Source organism: Globicephala melas, chromosome 10, assembly GCF_963455315.2.
Source record: "Globicephala melas chromosome 10, mGloMel1.2, whole genome shotgun sequence".
In the NCBI taxonomy this organism is placed as follows: domain Eukaryota; kingdom Metazoa; phylum Chordata; class Mammalia; order Artiodactyla; family Delphinidae; genus Globicephala; species Globicephala melas.
This window is the reverse complement of record NC_083323.1, coordinates 20,265,745-20,285,552: the sequence shown is the minus strand read 5'-3', so window position 1 is coordinate 20,285,552 and position 19,808 is coordinate 20,265,745. Positions and strand designations below refer to the sequence as shown.

General features: G+C 39.3%; 1 protein-coding gene across 2 annotated transcripts in view; it reads left to right on the top strand.

Annotated features, from left to right (window-relative positions):
* ANO4 (anoctamin 4) overlaps positions 1 to 11,910 on the top strand; it is a 193,952-nt gene extending 182,042 nt beyond the window's left edge. For both annotated transcript variants that reach the window (XM_060305767.1, XM_060305768.1), the window contains exons 22-24: positions 7,169 to 7,274; positions 8,807 to 9,002; positions 11,157 to 11,910. In XM_060305767.1, the coding sequence (XP_060161750.1) occupies positions 7,169 to 7,274; positions 8,807 to 8,998 (298 nt within the window). In that variant the 3' untranslated portion in view covers positions 8,999 to 9,002; positions 11,157 to 11,910. The remainder of the gene's footprint in view (positions 1 to 7,168; positions 7,275 to 8,806; positions 9,003 to 11,156) is intronic.
* Positions 11,911 to 19,808: the final 7,898 nt, after the last annotated feature.

Sequence of the window (19,808 nt, the reverse complement as noted above, 5' to 3'; positions counted from 1 at the left end):
TGGGAAGCAGCCGCATAGCACAGGGAGATCAGCTCGGTGCTTTGTGACCACCTGGATGGGTGGGATAGGGAGGGTGGGAGGGAGGGAGATGCAAGAGGGAGGAGATATGGGAACATATGTATATGTATAACTGATTCACTTTTTTATAAGGCAGAAATTACCACACCATTGTAAAGCAATTATACTCCAATAAAGATGTAAAAAAAAAAAAATCTTAAAATTTGTATGGAAGCAAAAAAGACCCCAAATAGCCAAAGCAATTGAGAAAGAAAAACAGAGAAAGAAAATCAGGCTCCCTGACTTCAGACTATATTACAAAGCTACAGTAATCAAAACAGTATGGTACTGGCACAAAAACGGAAATAGATGGAACAGGATAGAAAGCCCAGAAATAAACCCATACACCTATGGTCAATTAATCTACAACAAAGGAGGTAAGAATATACAATAGAGGAAAGACAGTCTCTTCAATAAGTGTTTCTGTGAAAATTGGACAGCTACATGTAAAAGAATGAAATTAGAACACTCCCTAACACCATACACAAAAATAAACTCAAAATGGCTTAAAGACCTAAATGTAAGACCAGATAGGATGAAACTCCTAGAGGAAAACACAGGCAGGACACTCTTTGACATAAATCGCCACAATATCTTTTTGGATCCATCTCCTAGAGTAATGGAAATAAAAACAAAAATAAACAAATTGTACCTAATTAAACTTAAAAGCTTTTGCACAGCAATGGAAACCATCAACAAAATGAAAAGACAACCTACAAATGGGAGAAAATATTTTCAAATGATGCTACTGAGAAGGGATTAATTTCCAAACTATACAAACAGCTCATAGAGCTCTATATCAAAAAAACAACCCAATCAAAAAATGAACAGAAGATATAGACATTTCTCCAAAGAAGAGATACAGATGGCCAAAAGGCACATGAAAACCTGCTTGAAATCACTAATTATTAGAGAATTCAAATCAAAACTATAATGAGGTATTGCCTCACACCAGTCTGAATGGTCATCATCAAAAAGTCTAAATAAATGCTGGAGAGGGTGTGGAGAAACGGGAACTCTCCTACACTGTTGGTGGGAATGTAAATTGGTACAGTGACTATTGAGAACAGTATGGAGGTTGCTTAAAAAACTAAAAGTAGAGCTACCATAGATCCTGCAATCACAATCCTGGGCATATATCTGGAGAAAACCATAATTTGGAAAGATACACGCACCCCAATGTTCATTGCAGCAGTATTTACAATAGCCAAGGCCTGGAAGCAACCTAAATGTCCATCAACAGAGGAATGGATAAAGAAGATGTGGTACATATATACAATGGAATATTACTCAGCCATTAAAAATAATGAAATAATGCCATTTGCAGCAACATGGGTGGACCTACAGCTTATCATACTAAGTGAAGTAAGCGAGATAGAGAAAGAAATATCATATGATACCATTTAAATTTGGAATCTTAAAAAAAAAAAGATACAAATGATCTTATTTCCAAAACAGAGACTCACAGACATAGAAAACAAACTTATGGTTACCAAAGGGGGAAAGGGGGGTGGGTGAGGGATAAATTAGGAGATTGGGATTAACATATACTCACTACTATATATAAAATAGATAACCAATAAGGACCTACTGTATGGCACAGGGAACTATACTCAATATTTCATAATAACCTATAAGGATTATTACAAAATCTGAGGAAGAGTATACATATATATATTCTGAACTGCTGTGCTGTAAACCTGAAACTAACACGATATTGTAAATTGACTATACTTCAATTTTTAAAAAGTTGCTAAGGAAGTAGATCTTAAAAGTTCTCATCACAAGAAAACAAGTTTTTTTAATAATAAATAAAAGAAGAATCCAGAGTACTATGTAGAGCACTGCAACCAACTTTTACCCAAAGGGCATTTGCTGAACTGGGTAGACTTAACAGTTTGTTTTTTAAAGCTTTACATGGTTAGGGAATTTGAAAGGAAATAGAGAAATGACCAGCTTGTGAGTATAAATCGAAATATACACTACATAAAACCACAATATATTCATACTAGCGTCTGTTGTACAGCAATGGCCACATGCAACAGCACAGATAAATCTTAGTAGCACAATGCTAAAAAAAAAAAAAAAAGCAACTCTCAGAAGGCTGCGTACCGTATAGCATCCTTTCTAGAGAGTTCAAGACAAACAAAACTGAACAATATCATATTCAGACAAATGAATATACATAACAAAAATATGTTAATGATAAAAATGAAGTTCAGGATAAGGGAAGCAAAGAGATGAGATGAAGGAGGAGCCCAGAGGCGGATATAAGTTCCCGGTAATATTTTAATTCTTGGGTTGCATGGAGGATTTATGATCGTTCATTATGTTATTAAACTATTAAATACATATACATAAAAATTGCAGAAAAGAAGAACATGAATGGACCCATAAGATTAGTTATAAAAACTAAGAATTGTGATTAGTCCAATTTTGTGCAACAGAGGGCCAAAATAATGTTATAAAGAAATGCAAAGGATGAAGAACAGTCAAGATATTTTTGAAGAATAACAAGGTGGATATTTACCTTACATTAGATATAGTATAAAATCATAATAATTATATCAGTGTGGTGTTTAACATAAGAATAGAAAATGGAATAGAAATGAGAACTCAAAAATAAATTGTGCAATAAAAATGTACTCACAAAATAAAACATACAGTATGATTCCATTTATATAGAATTCAAAGCAGATAAAACCAAGCACTGTTTTATTTAGGAACACTTGCATAAGTAGCATAGTTATAAAGAGAAGCAGAAAATTACAATAGTCATCACCTCTCGGGGTGTCTGGCTTTGCCAGTGAGGCATTTCTAAGCCACTGACCGTGTTCTGTGGCTTAACTTGGATGAGGTTCACTTATCATTCTTTGAAATGTACATATGTTTTTATTTTCACAGTTTAAAAAAATGGGAATGAATTAACTGGTGCTAGAATATACCTGGTGCTAGAAAAATAATGTTTGCAAGCCAATCATCCATTTCCTGAGAAATAAAAGCAGCTATAGAGAATTCACTAACTTACGCCAAAAGGGAACACCCCGCCTTTCCCACATGTAAAATTGAAGCCAAGAAATTTAAAGTTTTTCTTTCTGAAAACAGTTCTGACTCACTTGGAAAAATCGTCCCAACATTAACACCACTGGGCTACATTGTATCTTGGAAGGTACTAGGCTAAAAGATCAGAAGAGTGAAACTGATTGATTATCTTAAGGCTTGGTGTCCTGGCTGTTTCTACAGAAGGGCAGGGAAGTGTTTTCTTTGTACAAGTGCCAGAGAACACGCTGCCGATCATTTTGCAAAAAAATTAGACTGCATCAAAAACAGAAACACGGGGTACAAATGACATCTGAGCACGGCCCTCACCAAAACCACTGCTGAGTGGAAAAGGCCAAGAGACCAGGGGTAGACTGCAGTGTGAACTGAGAGCTCCACTTACAGGAGTCATCTGCAAGCTCATAGAAGAAAAGAGTGAGTCCAAAATTTTAGAGCAGGGTGGGACACACCCTAAGTTTGTTGATAGGGAAGACTGATGTCCAGCGACACTTCATGAATTACCCAAGATCATTATTAGTCAGGCAAACCCCAAACATGGTTCCAGTGTACTTTCCAGCACATAATTCTGGAGACAGCTGCCAGCAGCAAAGCAAATGACAAACTCATTGGCACCACTGAGTTTTAATTCCCTTAGGGTAGCAATAAGAAATTTTCTAGAGAGAAACTTGACTTTATGGTACAATGGCTTAAGAGAGTAGGAAGCCAGAAACCTGCTGCTTCTGAAAACAAATTTCCTAAGAATTTCACAACTTCTGATTCTCGTTCTCAGAACCTAAGTGCCAATGTAGATGCGTTGTGTTCCTCTGAGTACAGGTTAGCAGAACTCTGTGACAGATCACAAATGGATGTGTATGACACACAGGCTGAACAAATAGATGCATATTCTCAACAACGTGATCCCTACATAGAAATTATCTAAAACGTTGCCAACTTACCATAGCCATGAGTGTTTCCTAAATATTAAAAAGCACATGTAAAGAATATTTTTAAAATACTAAAAAAACATAAATTAACATTTAAAACCACCACTTAAAACCCTTTACCTTTTGCATATCGTATGTGTACAGTTTTACAAATGGTCATTGTGTTTGATAATCTACTCTCGTTGAGTGATAAAAGTATTTCAACTTTCTAGTTTTCATACTTAAATTTAATGGCTGTTTATATTTGATGTATACTAGTTTATTCAGCTATGCTGAATAAAGGAATTCATTTATTTGCTATGAGTTTACAGCATGAATTTTAAGAATGACACATCTGAATCGTATTTTTTGGAAATGGTCAAGGAAAATGGTCTGCAAGATCAAGGAAAAACTATGATTTTCCACCCAGTGAATTTAGAAGGTATCTGAGGAGGAAGAGATTTGTCAAAATTCTTCAAATTAAAAGCCAAACAAGATCTGAGAAGCTAGGAGATGGAGCAGGCAAAACAAAGGGCGAAAGTCAAGAGCAGAGAAGAGCATAAATAGGAAAGGGACCAGTGGGTCCTGAAAAGAACTTCACTTTTCTAATGAACACTATTGTGTAGAAAGTTGAAGGAGTCAATGATGGTGACTCTTTTTTTTAATTAATTAATTAATTTGTTTTTATTTTTGGCTGTGTTGGGTCTTCGTTGCTGCATGTGGGCTTTCTCTAGCTGGGGCGAGCAGGGGCTACTCTTCGTTGTGGTACGCAGGCTTCTCATTGCGGTGGCTTCTCTTGTTGCAGAGCACGGGCTCTAGGTGCATGGGCTTCAGGAGTTGTGGCTCACCGGCTCTAGAGCACAGGGTCAGTAGTTGTGGCACATGGGCTTAGTTGCTCCGCGGCACATGGGATCTTCCCGGACCAGGGCTTGAACCCATGTCCCCTGAATTGGCAGGCAGATTCTTAACCACTCTGCCACCAGGGAAGCCCCAATGATGGTGACTCTTGAAGCAATCAGGTTCCCTCCTTTTATTATGTATACTTTTGTCTGATAATTAACCATGTGTATAATAAAAAGCATACTGCTCCTTTTCCGTCTAGAATATTTACTTGGACTATATTTGAAATATAGGTAGCTAAAGACAAATAAAGGAATTACATGTTATCTTAACTGGAAAACACAATTCCTGGTTCTTGACTACCTGTGCTCTGCAAAAAGTAAAAGAAGGTTAGAATAGTCTATGCAAACTTTTAGTCCTGAATAAAATTATTCTTCCTAAAATTTCAGGCGTTGTTTATTGGACCTATGACAGGAGCAGATTATGTAACAATATGTTAGAATGAGTGTTTTCAATGATTATCTAATCCTTATCATCATAGGGAGAACCAACAGTTTGAAGGCACTAACATTCACTTTTTTTTTTAAGTATGGTTGATTTCCAACTTTGTATTAGTTTCAGGTGTACAACATAGTGATTTGATATCTTCATAGATTATACTCCAATTAGTTATTATAAAATATTGGTAATAATCCCTGTGCAGTATGTTACATCTTTGTATATTATTTATTTTATACCTAGTAGTTTGTACCTCTTAATCCCCTCCCCTATCTTGGCCCTCCCCCAGTCCTCTCGCCACAGGTAACCACTAGTTTGTTCTCTGTATCTATGAGTCTATTTTGTTACATTATTTGTTTTACTTTTTAGATTCCACATGTAAGCAGAAACATACAGTATTTGCCTTTGTCTGACTTACTTCACTAAGCATATGGGTATATATTCGAAGAAAATGAAAACACTAATTAGAAAAGATATATGCATCCCAATGTTCATAGCAGCATTATTTACAATAGCCAAAGTATAGAAGCAATCTAAGTATCCATCAATGGATGGATAAAGGAAATGTGATATATAGATATATGTGTATATACACACACGCAATGGAATATTACTCAGCCATAAAAAAGAATTAAATTTTGCCATTTGCAACAACATGGATGGACCTGAAGGGTATTATGCTTAGTGAAGTAAGTCAGACAAAGAAAAACAGATTCATTCTTAATTTCAACACCAAGTACTCATCATAAATATCATGTTACTGGCAAAATAATCATGATACATTACTATTATATTCCATAGACACTAATAATAATTAAGATGATGATATTGATGATAATGGTCACAGCTCATATTTTTGTAGTCCTTGATATTTTCAAGGATGCCCTGCATAGAAATTATCCTGTATTCTCATATGCAAATTAGTGCCGGCCTTAAGGTTAGGTGCCTGGACAATCATAGTTTTTATTCGGACAAGGGAAATTTAGTATGTCTACACAGAACTGTTGTAATAACCAATATTTCCATATCTTCTCACATTTCTGGAGCGAATGAAAAGAACATTCAAAACACATGAACACTGTATGACGTTGAGAGTCACTTCTCAGTCTTCCCACCTGAGAATAGTAATGATACGGTAAGGATAAAATGGAGCCTCATGGATCTAAGTTCCTAGGCTAGTGCTTGGCACCTAGTAGATAACAGACATCTGTGGAAGTTGATGCTTACTCAGAAGTTACAGCTGGAGCATATTTTAAGAAGGACTCTAGTGGCAAGTGGCAGAAATCCAGTATAAACTGACTTAAAAAGAAATTCATTGGTTCAGTTAACCAGCAGGTTGGAGGGGTGATATTACGTTAGTAATGGCTAGATCCCAAGCCTCCAGCAGTGTCAGCAAGAGACCACCTTTCTGCTGGCTCTGCTTTTTGTTCAAGCAGGCTCACTTCACACAGTTTGTGATGCCCACCAGAAGCTCCAGGCTTTTACCTTCTGTGGGCTTTGTGATAATTCACTAAGTAATCATTCTAGCAGAAGATCTGGTGATGAGTCTTACTGATCAGGTCTGGCTCATCTTCTCAGCTGGGGTCAGCGAGGGGGAGAACTCTGCCCAGCCCACACGGATAATTCTTCGGAGAAGAAGAGAGATTCTTTTACCAGAAGAGATGCTGGACAAGCAAAACAACACATGTCTAGTATACAGAAACTTTGTATACTTTTCTCCCGTGAATGAGGACTACATAGTGGGGATGGAAGAGATTTGGGAGTCAGGAAAATCATAATTTGGAATGTAACACTCTCCTGTGTGTTTATAGATACCGAGACTACCGTGACCCTCCTCATTCACTGGTGCCCTACGGCTACACACTGCAGTTCTGGCATGTCTTAGCAGCCCGACTGGCTTTTATCATTGTGTTCGAGGTAAGTTTTCTCAACCAACTCCTTTATTTCCTTTGACATAATGAAGTAACTAGAAGTAATGAATGAATGTAAGTTATGAGAACTTTCAATATGATTATTTACGTCCAGAAGCAGGATAAGTAATACTATGTCATCTCTTTCTCTTCTTTTTCTTCTCCTTAAAGTACTTGAATTTTCTAAGAAATATTTGAAAGTCCAGGGTTGACTGTTAAAGAATAAGTCAGGAATCATTGGTCCTAAATTTATTTTTTTAGTTTTTTTTAATTTATTTATTTATTTTATTTTTATGGCTGTGTCTGGTCTTAGTTGTGGCACGCATGATCTTTGTTGAGGCATGCGGGATCTTTTGTTGCAGCGTGCGGGCTCTTCGTTGCTGTGCACGGGCTTCTCTCTAGTTCTGGCACACGGGCTCCAGAGCACATGAGCTCTGTAGTTTGTGGCACGCGGGCTCTCTAGTTGAGGTGTGCGAGCTCAGTAGTTGTGGCGTACAGGATTAGTTGCCCCACGGCACGTGGGGTCTTAGTTCCCCAGCCAGGGATCGAACCCACGTTCCCTGCATTGGAAGGTGGATTCTTTACCACTGGACCACCAGGGAAGTCCCATTGGTCCTAAGTTTAATATTCTAGGGCTGCTGTTCTTAAAATTCAGGAAAATTGCAGTTTTTCCATCCCCACTCCCAGAGATTCTGATACATTATGTCTGCAATTTGTTTTTCACAGCCCTCCAAAATGCTTCTGATGTTTAAGGACAATGTTTGGAAAACACTGCACTGAGTGTTACAAGTGGTAGCCTCTGGTTATGCATCATCATGACATTACTTATAAAGTATAATCTGCCTAGTAATTGCCTGTATTATGTGTCAATAAAAATACACCATCTATTTTCTTGTAGTCTTTAAGAAAAGTGCTACTAAAAATAGTTTGCATTCCCATAACTATACCCATAAATGGAACTTTCATCTCTCTTGTTACATACTTATATTAAAGCCAGATTAATACAAGTAAAGGCTGCCTCTTGGCTCAGACTAGAAGTTTCCTATTCAGTGGAGATATTGTGGTTTTGGTTCCAGACCACTGCAATAAAGTATTTCACAATCTGTGAAGCATTTCAAAATATTTTCTTAAAATTTTCATAATAACACCCATTTTGTGGATGAGGAAACTGAGGCTCAGAGTGACTTATCCTCAGGTAAACAGATAGCTCTTAAGTGGTAAAAGTAGAGCTGGAATTCAAACCTGGGCTTTCTGATTCCGCAGTATATTCTTCTGGCTCTCCTTTGCATTTTCTGGCCTTTGCTTCTCCGCCTTCTTTCCTGAGTCCTCTTCTCATTTCCTGTATGGTGCCATTACACCAAGTTCAGTCCTCACCTATCCCTGTGACTCTGTTTCCTCTCACACCCACCCCCTGGCCTTATTCCACTCCCCAGACACACCAGAGGCTCCACATCCCTGTTCTCGACCAGCTCCCAGCGCTCTTTCCGCTAAGGCTGCACAGTAAACCCGACTCTGTTGTATTCTCCCCTGTGTTTTTAGCACCTCGTGTTTTGTATAAAACACCTCATTTCATATCTGATCCCGGACCTCCCAAAAGATCTAAGGGATCGAATGAGAAGAGAGAAGTACTTGATTCAGGAGATGATGTATGAAGCAGAACTGGAGCGTCTTCAGAAGGAACGAAAAGAGAGGAAGAAAAATGGAAAAGCACACCACAACGAGTGGCCGTGACCAGGTCGGTGAGAAGTGTTTCACGGTCTGAGACCTCTCCTTGGCTGGAAGGGGCGCTTTCAACTCCCTGAATCAAAGCTTGCCATTGCTCTCCTGATAGGGGTGCAAATAAATCCTCTAGAAGCTTTCAAAACCAGCTTGTCTCTTACTAAAATTGCACATTTAACGTAACCTTCCCTTTGCACACAACTCCTGCAACTCTTCTCTGTCTCCGTGTCACACTCTGGCCTGGCAGCCAAGGTCTTCATGAGTTGGCCTAGGTGGCCCCTGAAATAAACCCTCCTCCCCCTTCCAGTCTAGCCTGGCTATTCTCTTTCATCAGAAAGAAGGGGCATGTTACCGTGGGGATATTAAAGTCACTTTTTCATCTCACCCAAGATGGCCTTCCCTCCGTCACCCATTTATTGTTTCCTCCCAGGCTGATCCACGTCAGGCCACACCCGCTAAGGTTTCCTCAGACTCATCAGCCCACTGAGACTTACTCTTTATAAACACCTCTGGTTACTGCATCAATACCACATATTGATATTGATATGTGTTGTTAATTTGTGATTTTCAAATAGTTATTAGGCTTCCCCAGCACAACTGTAAGCATCTTTAGGAAAGTCTCTAGGGACTGTAATTTATTCTTCCAGCTGGTTAGCACAGCGGTAAGTACTTGGCACCCATTAAATGCACATTTAATTAATAAAGGTTGAGTGCATTACGCTTAAAAACACTGTAAGAAACTTTCATGATGTTCCCACATATCAGAAAGTTCTTCTGAAACCTTCTCTCTGGCAAGGCAATTACTATCTGTGTGTCCTTGGACAAGTCACTTAACTTCTCTGTGCCTCAGTTTCTTCGGTGATAAGATGAGCCCTCAGTTTTTATACTCTGTGAATCTAGTATTCCAGCATTTCTTTTGCCTTCCTTGCCTTCATTCCCCTCTCTCCACTTGTTTGGAGACTAACTTTGAAACGTTTTCCAAAATTTGGCCTCCAAAAGAAAAATGAGATATACAGGAAAAAATGTATGTTTTTCACTTTTCATATAGGTTACAATATAGCAGATATCTACAGAGATGTTTGTTGTTAAAATTAGCGAAGTTTTATCCTGCATTAAGAGTCCAGGAGGTTATTGTGAGTTGGGTATGAGGGTGGACTTGGAGGATATCACCTAGACCCCAGGCCACAGGGATAATATAATAGTATACAGATGTTGAATTGGTTCTGCCCTCAATTCCAAAGTAGGCCTTGGCTTCACTAAAGGCAAGAAATGTTTTGCTACTTAGTAATTTTGCCATTTTCCAGATCTGCCATTTGGCTATATGAGTTCAGGAAAACTACTTAATTTTTCTGAGCCTGCTTATCGGGTGGAACTAATTTGCAGCTCAAATAAGGTTATGAGTGTGAGACATTTACAAAACAAAATGCTATCAAATACTATATCGGATTTGCACTGTTCTTAAGCGTTGCATCGTAGTCCAGTGGATCTAGATCTGGCTGTCCGTTCTCTATCTGTATGACCCGGGGTGGAACATTCCTGTGGATTCGGTGTCCACATCTTCAAGAGAAAAGGAGTTGGACTAAACAATACTTTAAGAGCCTATCTGGCTTTAACCTTCTGGGATTCTATCATTTGCTCCAAGCCCCTGGCCCCCTGCACCCGTTCTGACCACCTTTTCTCTGGCTCTGGTCAGCTTTCAGAGGAGAAAGGCTGACTATCGGATGGCTTGAGTTGGGGTAGGAGGCACACATTATTAGTGAAGAGAACTGCTCCAGCGCCCAGAGACCAGCGTGCCACGGTAGACTGTCCTCACCTCGGGGCTGTGCTGGGCCACAGGGCCCTTCACAATTGAGAGTTCCTTCTAGCCTCAGCATTATGGGTTCGTTACTCCCCAAAGAGGACATCTGTGCATTTTGCTTGAAAGCATAGTCTTTCTGTCTCTATTTTCCCAGCAGTTGGCAGGAAGTCACCTTCCTTCAGACTGCCTTTCTGACTCAGTCTGTTCATCTGTCAAGCAGGCACAGCAATGTTTATACCATACCTGACTTGGTTCAGGGTTACAGATTCTTCGAATGCCTTTGATTCACACTAAGTACAGACCATTGTACATAATGTCCTTTAAGCCATCATGTGTACTTCGGATTTTAATACCTTTTTTTTTTTCTCCCAGGTAACAGTTCATTTGCAGGCCAAGGACCTGAATTCTGTTTACTTCTCCCAGCTGTGCAAAAGCACATTCCAGTGAATGACTAAAATGCAACCGCAGTGCATGTCGCCGAGGTCGGCAGTGGTGGGGGGTCGGCACTCTTAAAGGACTGCCTGGGAAACCATGCTGCTGTGAAATCACATCGCAGCCCAGCACACAAATGCTATCCATCCATAGACCATTCTTGACCAAGCAAGCATGCACATCATGGGCAGTTACATTCTCAAGTTTTTAAAACCAAGGGGAACTTGTATACTGGGCCTGTTTTTCAGCCTGTTTGCTACCTTTTTTGCATTCTATCCCATGTGAATTTTACAGACACTGGGCTGAAAAGGGTATTTGGACACCTGGACACACATTCCTAGAATGTCACATGGTCCTACTTCCGTGTCACCAAACAACACAAACAAGACCCTGTTTACAACTTTTTCTTTCTTTTTTTTTAATTTCAGATCTTTCTGAGGAGATTATATATGACATATCTATAGCTATGTGTATGGCCATAGATGTATTTCTGTGTGTACATATGTATAGTCATGTATTCTTACATATGTACATACAAATACAGAGATATATAAAAGTACATAGAACTTCCTTACTTGTAAATAGCCAAAAGGTACTGACATGAATGATGAATTTTCACATTTAAATAGTCATCAACATGAAGCCATGTTTAATGCTTGTATAATGTGATGCGATAAAATTCAAAATAAATTTATGCACATGGAATATTTTTAGCCGGGTCTTCTGAAATTCTGTTGTAGTTTCTTCTCACAGAATACGAGGAATCATAGAGTGGGGGTCTTTAAAGAAAGTCTGTCACTCCCAAACACTCCTGAGAAATCACTTCATCCTTCAGAGAGACTACATTTTCCTTCCTAACCTACCTTTTCCATATTGCTTCCATTCTACCTTCTTAGAGAGGGTGCCGAGGCAACTCATTAGAAATCACTCAGAAGAGTTTGGAAAATGCCACTGATGCCCTTTGTTGAGGAAATGTGAAATATAACCAATGATATATATGATGCTTTTGATTACCCTGCCTGCTAGTATGCTCTGCTGATCCCAGCAAAGGGACTGTCTGTCTGGATGGGGGAAGCAGGGCTGGTGGGGGAGTTTCCTTCTAAGCAATGCCTGTTGTTGTAATTACTCTTCTTCCAGAGATTGCAGAACCTGACTTTGAATTATGTTATCAGCTGGCCTGTGCCAGTCAGGGAAATGGGAATGCTCCCATTACCGCATCCATCAACACTGTCTCATTTTGGCTGCGGATTCCCAAGAACCTTAAATGTTTCCTTAGATGGGAACAGTTGGTCAGAGTGGCTTTGGGCAGGCTAGAACTTCAGCCATTTCGTAGTTTCTTTCTAGGACTCCTTCTGACCTGATGTTCCTAGGAGTGAAATGCAGTTAACCCTTGAACACCACAGGCTTAAACTAGGAGGGTCCATTTATAAACAGATTTTTTTTCAATAAATACGTAATACAGTACTACAGGACCTATGATTGGTTGAATCCATGAACCGTGGATATGGACGACCAACTATAAAGTTATATGCAGATTTCTGACTGCACGGAGATTGGCACCCATAACCTCTGCACTATTCAAAGGTCAACTGTACTAACCCTAGCAGAGCCTAAACTAAGGAGATGTATTTTATGGGAACTGAAGACAAGCGGCCATTGGCAGAGTTTTCTTTTCAATCATGGCTAAGAAGTCTGTGAAATATTTCACATCAGCCCTGGGGAAAGGAATTTCCAAGGAAAGTCTCAAAAGATGAAATACAAAGAGATACTCCAGACAGACAAATTGCTCTACTGACCCAGTATTGTGACTTCTGCTTGTTATGCCTGAAGCTCTACCTCTAAGCGTCATGAACCAATAGATCTTTGAATTTAATACATCCATAGCTTCTCTCCTACTCCTTGGAGCAGGAAGAGTGGCAGACGCAGGGGGAAGGAATGTGAACCCTCCTTGGGTTTGCAGTGGGCCATGAACATTCAGAACTAGGTAGAGGACCACCCAACGCCCCGGTCAGGATAAGGAAGTAAACTTTTGTTAAGTATCGCTTTCTACCTGGTCTGAGTATAGGCTGAACCTAAGACTCTGGCCGGAAATATCTTTTGCCCATGGAATTCTGCCTTTGCTATCGCAAGTGCCTCTGGCAATCACAATCCCTGATTTCTAGCATATAATTCTTCTCTTTCCTCCCTTCCTCTCTGCCTCCCTTCATTTCTTTCTACCAGCACAGTGAATACACTCATTCATCTTCCCTGTTTTGGGTACAAGGAACACATAGTGAATATCTTAAGATGTGTTTAGGTTTGTAGAAGAGAAAGGCAAAGAAGGTTGTAAAGGGTAATTTCTGCGGGACTTTGTAAGAAATCAAGTGTTGGGAGTGATATCACCAAACTAGTGACATAGTGACTTTCTGACTTCCCTCCCTGTCCCAAGAAGAAAACTAACAACTATTCATGGATAAGACACCACTAAGAAAATCCTAGAACATGGCGGTGAGGCTGAAGCACCTCCCCCGCACCACAGAGACAGAGACAGACAACAGTATGGAGGTTCCTTAAAAAACTAAAAATAGGTTCCTTAAAAAACTAAAAATAGAGCTACCATGTGATCCAGCAATCCCACTCCTGGGCATGTATCCGGAGAAAAACATGGTTTGAAAGGATACATGCACCCCAATGTTCATTGCAGGGCTGTTTACAATAGCCAAGACATGGAAGCAACCTAAATGTCCATCAACAAAGGAATGGATAAAGAAGATGTGGTACATATATACAATGGAATATTACTCAGCCATTAAAAAGAATGAAATCATGCCATGGACGGACCTGGAGATTATCATACTAAGTGAAGTAAGTCAGACAGAGAAAGACAAATACCTCATGATACAAATGAACTTATTTACAAACAGAAACAGACTCACAGAGAACAAACTAATGGTTACCAGGTGGGAAGGGTGGTGGGAAGGGATAGATTGGGAGTTTGGTACTGACATGTACACACTGCTGTATTTAAAATAGATAGCCAACAAGGACCTATTATATAGCAGCAGGGAAGTCTTCTCAGTATTCTACAATAACCTAAATGGGAAAAGACTTTGAAAAAGGATACATATATATATATATATATAACTGAATCACTTTGCTGTACACCTGAAACACTGTTAATCAACTATACTCCAATATAAAATAAAAATTAAAAAAATATCCTAGAACATAGGGGTGAGGCTGAAGCGCCTCCCCCACACCACAGAGACCAAGACAGGCGATATTAGAAGGTAAGAAGAATGGCTACATGCTGACCACATTACCCCTCCCCCAGGCCAGCACAGCATCACAATGAGAGGTCCTCCCCTGAGCCTAGGGTTCCTTTATTGGGAAATGCGACCCCAGGGTGAATATCTAGCCCCCACTGTGTTGTGGGTCGTTTCTTGGAAGCCCCCACTCTCGTCTCACCCCACAGAAATCAGGGGAAATCTATGGGGCTTGACCACTGAGAATCTAATTATGATAAAGAAGCAGGTAGGGGCTTGCAACAACCAGCACTCGGATCTTGATGGACCAAGCTCCTACCTGCAGGGCCCAACCAGCAGTCCCAGTCAGAGGCTTTGCTCACCTGCAGAGCCATGACTAGGGAACTCATGGGGTGCAGGTCTGCCTGATTCAGGTCCTCAAATGAAGAACCTTGCTGGTTCTGCTGGGGTGCTGGTCTGCCCTACCCAGGCAGGGGAGCTGAGTCATAGCCCAGCCCACTGCTGAGTGCAGCTCCCAGCACCCCCTGACCAGAAAGCCTGGAAACTACATAGCTCAGGAATGCTTGAGCACAGAATGGCAGGCTGAGCTGAAAATCGCAAAGTCTGTGTCACCACAGGGCCAGGGCACTTGGAAAGAGCGGATCAGATTGAGTCAAGACCACAAACAGCGAGCCTTGCCAGGCCTGCAGGTGTCCAGGGCTCTGTCCGGGGAGGGAAACTAATTCATAGTCCCACCCACTACTGAGTGTAGCTCCTGGCCGCTCCTGACCAGAAAACCTGATCCAGAACACCTGAGAGCACGCTTGGAGCTGGCCTTCCCATTTCACCCAGGCAGAGGAGTTAAATCATCACTTTATCCACTGCTGACTGTAGCTCCTGGCCCACCTGACCAGAAAGCCTGGCCAAAACACCTGGAAGCTACATAGCTCAGCAACACTCAGAGAGTATGGCAGGCAGAGATGATTGACTGCAAAGCAAAGCCAGCAGCCCTGTTTGGCCCCCTGGGGCACGGGTTGACTTGCGTCAAGACCACAAAGAGCCTTACCACCCTTGGAGACGATTCTCCTGCTCTATCTGGGCAGGGAAACTAATTGTTGCCTGCCCTTTGCTGAATACAGCATTCAGCTTGCCCAACCATAGCACACTGGAAACTGTGCAGCCCATCCAACAGCCTTGCATACAGTGGTACTTGAACAGAGAACACAACCCGTGGCTTTTCTGTCTGCAGAGCAAAACCAGTGACCTTATCTGGCCATAGAAATCAGTGCACACTCTTGCCTGATTCAGATCCCCAAATGATGAGTTGTGCAGGCCCTGGAGCATGTCCTGCTGCCATACCAAGGCAGAGAAGCTAATCCACAGTTCTGCCTACTGCTGAGTATAGTACCCAGTTCCAACTATCTAGTAAGCCTGACCAGAGAACTCCGGTAACCATGGAGTCCATCCTACAACCTCACCTAAGTAGGGAACAGAGCCAGAATTCTTATCCAACTGCTTTCAGCCAGCAGTACCCACCCCAGACCCCAGTTTGGGCAGTGGGCTCACCTGAAAATACACCCTGATAGCAAGCCCCACCTGCCCAAAGTTATTACCAGCAAACATGTCCAGAAACCCAAACTGAGCCAAATGGTGAAGAACTGTCTATGTCAAAGAGAACCTATAAAGTCTGGAATTGGAGACCATTTACTAAAATGCACAGATGTCAACGTAAGGAATCAAGGATCAAAAAAATCAGATAAACATGACACCGCCAAAGGACACAAATAAAGGTCTAATAATTGAACCTAAAGAAATGGAGATCTATGAATTGTCAAAGAATTCAAAATGATCCTCCTAAACAAATTTAGTGAACTATAAGAACACACAGCAGACAAGTAAACAATCAGGAAAACAATGCTAAACAAAACAAGAAGTTCAACAAAGAACAGAAACCATAAAAATAAAACAAATCCTAGAGCTAAAAATTACAGTGACTGAACTGAATAATTCAAAAGAGAGATTCAAAAACAGACTTCACCATGCAGAAGAAGGAATCAGTGATCTAGAAGACAGGACATTTGAAATTGTCCAGTCAGGGGAGCAAATAGAAAAAAGAGTGAAGAAAGAATATGTGACTTATAGGACACAATTAAAAGAAACAATAGTGGCGTTATGGCAATTCCAGAAGAAGAGAAAGAGACAGAAAGAGTATTTAAAGCAATAATGGCTAAAAACCCCCCAACCTGAGGAAAGAAATGGATGCCCAGATTCATGAGGCCCAAAAGTCCCCAAACAGGTGAACCCAAGGAGGGCTACACCATGACACATTATAATTAAGTTGTCAAAGTGAAAGACAAAAAGAATTTTGAAAGCAGTGAGAAGAAAGAGTGGAGTTACATACAAAAGAATCTTCATAAGACTATTGGCAGATTTCTCCACAGAAGCTTTGCAGGCCAGGAGAGAATGGGATGATATATTCAAAACATTGAAAGAAAAAAACTGTCAACCAAGAATTCTATACCTGGCAGAGCTGTCCTTCAGAAATGGATAAAGACCTTTCCAAACAAAAGCTGAGGGAGCTCATTAACACTAGAACTGCCTTACAAGAAATGCTAAAGGAAGTTCTTTATGTGGTGGTAAAAGGATGCTAATTAACATTACAAAAACACAAAAAGGTAGCATAAAACTCAGTGGTAATGTTAAATATAGTGTCAGACAAAGATTCTATAATATAGTAATGGTGGTGCATAACTTATTTACAACTCTAGTTTAAAAATTAAAAAACAAATGTAGTAGAAAATAACCACAACTACAATAATCTGTTATTGGATACACAATATAAAAAGTATGTAAACTGTAACATCAATGTGAGGCAGGAAGTAAAAGTATAGGAATGCTAGCAAAGTTAAATCGTTATCAGTTTAAAATAGGGTGTTAAAATTTTGAGGTTTTATATGCAAATCTCATAACCACAAGGGAAGAGCCTATAGTAGTCACACAGACACACACACACCATGATAAAGAAATAAAGCATACTGATAGCAAAAGACATCAAAATAGAAAAAAAGATAGCAATAAGAAGAAACAGTGGATCTACAAAACCATTAGAAAATAATCAATAAAATGGCAATCCATTTAAATGTAAATGGATTTAAATTCTCCAATCAATCAAAAGACACAGAATGGCTAAACAAGATCCAAAAAAAAGAAACAAGATCCAACAATATGAGACTCATTTAGCCTTAAAGACACCCATCAACTGAGAGTGAAGGGGTGGAAAAAGATTTCAGCAAATTGTAGTTAAAAAAAAAAAAGGCAGGGGTAGCTCTATTAGACAAAATACATTTTAAATCAAAAATGGTAAAAAGAGGCAAAGGTCAATACATAATGATAAAGGGGTCAACCCATCAAGAAGATAGAATTGTAAATACATATCCAATATCAGAGCACCTAAAAATGTAGCCCCAAAACTAACAGAGCTGAAAAGAGAAATACACAGCAATATAATAATAGTTGGGGACTCTAATACCCCACTCTCAACAAGATAGATCATCCAGATAGGGAATCAATAAAGAAACAGGTTTGGACAAAATTATACATCAGATGAACCTAACAGACATACACAGAGCATTCTGTCTGACAACAGCAGAATACCCATTCTTCTCAAGTGCACATGGAACATTTTCTAGGATAAACCATATGTCAGGTCACAAAACAAATCTTAGCAAGTTCAAGGAGACTGAAATCATACCAAATATCTTCTGTGACCACAATGGGATTAAACTAGAAATCAGTAACAAGATGAAACTGAAAAATTCACAAATACATGGAAATGAACACTCCTGAACAACCAATGGATCAAAGAAGAAATTAAAGGTGAAATAATAAAATCTCTTGAAACAAAAATGGAAACACAACCTACCAAAATTTATGGGATGCAGCAAAAGCAGTTCTAAGAGGAAAGCTCACAACAATAAATGTCTACATTAGTAAACAAGAAAGATCTCAAACAACCTAACTCTATACCTAAAGGGACTAGAAAGAGAAGATCAAACTGAGCCCAAAACTGACAGAAGGAAATAAAGATTAGAGCAGCAATAAATAAACTATAGAACAGGAAAACAATAGAAAAGAGTGATGAATTAAGAGTTCGTTCTTTGAAAAGGTAAACAAAATTGAGAAAACTTTAGCTAGACTAACCAAAGAAAAAATAGGAAACAAATCAAAATTATAAATGAAAAAGGACACATTACAACTCATACTACAGAAATACAAAGGATGATAAGAGACTATTATGAATGACTATACACCAACAAATTAGACAACTGAGAAAAAATGGAAAAATTCCTAGAAACATACAACCTACCAAGACTGAATCAAGAAGAAACAGCAAATCTGAACAGACTAATTACTAGTAAAGAGATTGAATCAGTAATCAAAAATCTCCTGATGACAAGAATTCCAGGACCAGATGGCCTCACTGGTGAGTTTTACCAAACATTTAAAGAAGAATGAATGCCAATCCTTATTTTAAAACTTCCAAAAAATCAGAGAGGAGGGAACACTCATTTTCTGAAGCCAACATAGGCCTGATATCAAAGCCAGAATAGGACACTACAAGAAAATAAACCTACAGGACAATGTCCCTGATGAATATAGATGCAAAAATCCTCAATAAAATAGTAGCAAATCAAATTCAGCAGCACATGAAAAGGATCATTCACCATGATCAAGTGGGATTTATCCTTGGAATGCAAAAATGGTTCAACATACACAAATCAATAAATGGGATACATCACATTAATAGAAAGAAAGAAAAAATATATGATCATCTTAATAGTGGCAGAGAAAGCATTTGACAAAATTCAACATCCATTCATAGTAAAAATTCTTAACAAATTAGGTAGAGAAGGAATGTTCCTCAACATAGTAAAGGCCATATATGACAAAGCCACAGTTAACAACATACTTAATGATGAAAGGTTAAAAGCTTTTCCTCTAGGATCAGGAAAAGACATGGGTGCCCACTATCACCATATTCAACATGGTACTGGAAGTCCTAGCCAGAGCAATTAGGCAAGAAAATAAATAAATAAATGCCGTAAGAATTGGAAAGGAAGAAGTAAAATGGTCTCCATTTACAGATGACATGATTTTATATATAGAAAATCCTGAAGACTCCACAAAAAACTGTTATATCTAATCAACCAATTCAGTAAAGTTGCAGGACACAAACATACAACATCAGAAGCTTTTTATACACTAACACAAATTTTCTGAAAAAGAAATAAAGAAAACAATCTCACAGAGGCAACAAAAATAAGATATTTAAAAATAAATTTAACTGAGGAGGTGAAAAATCTCTACC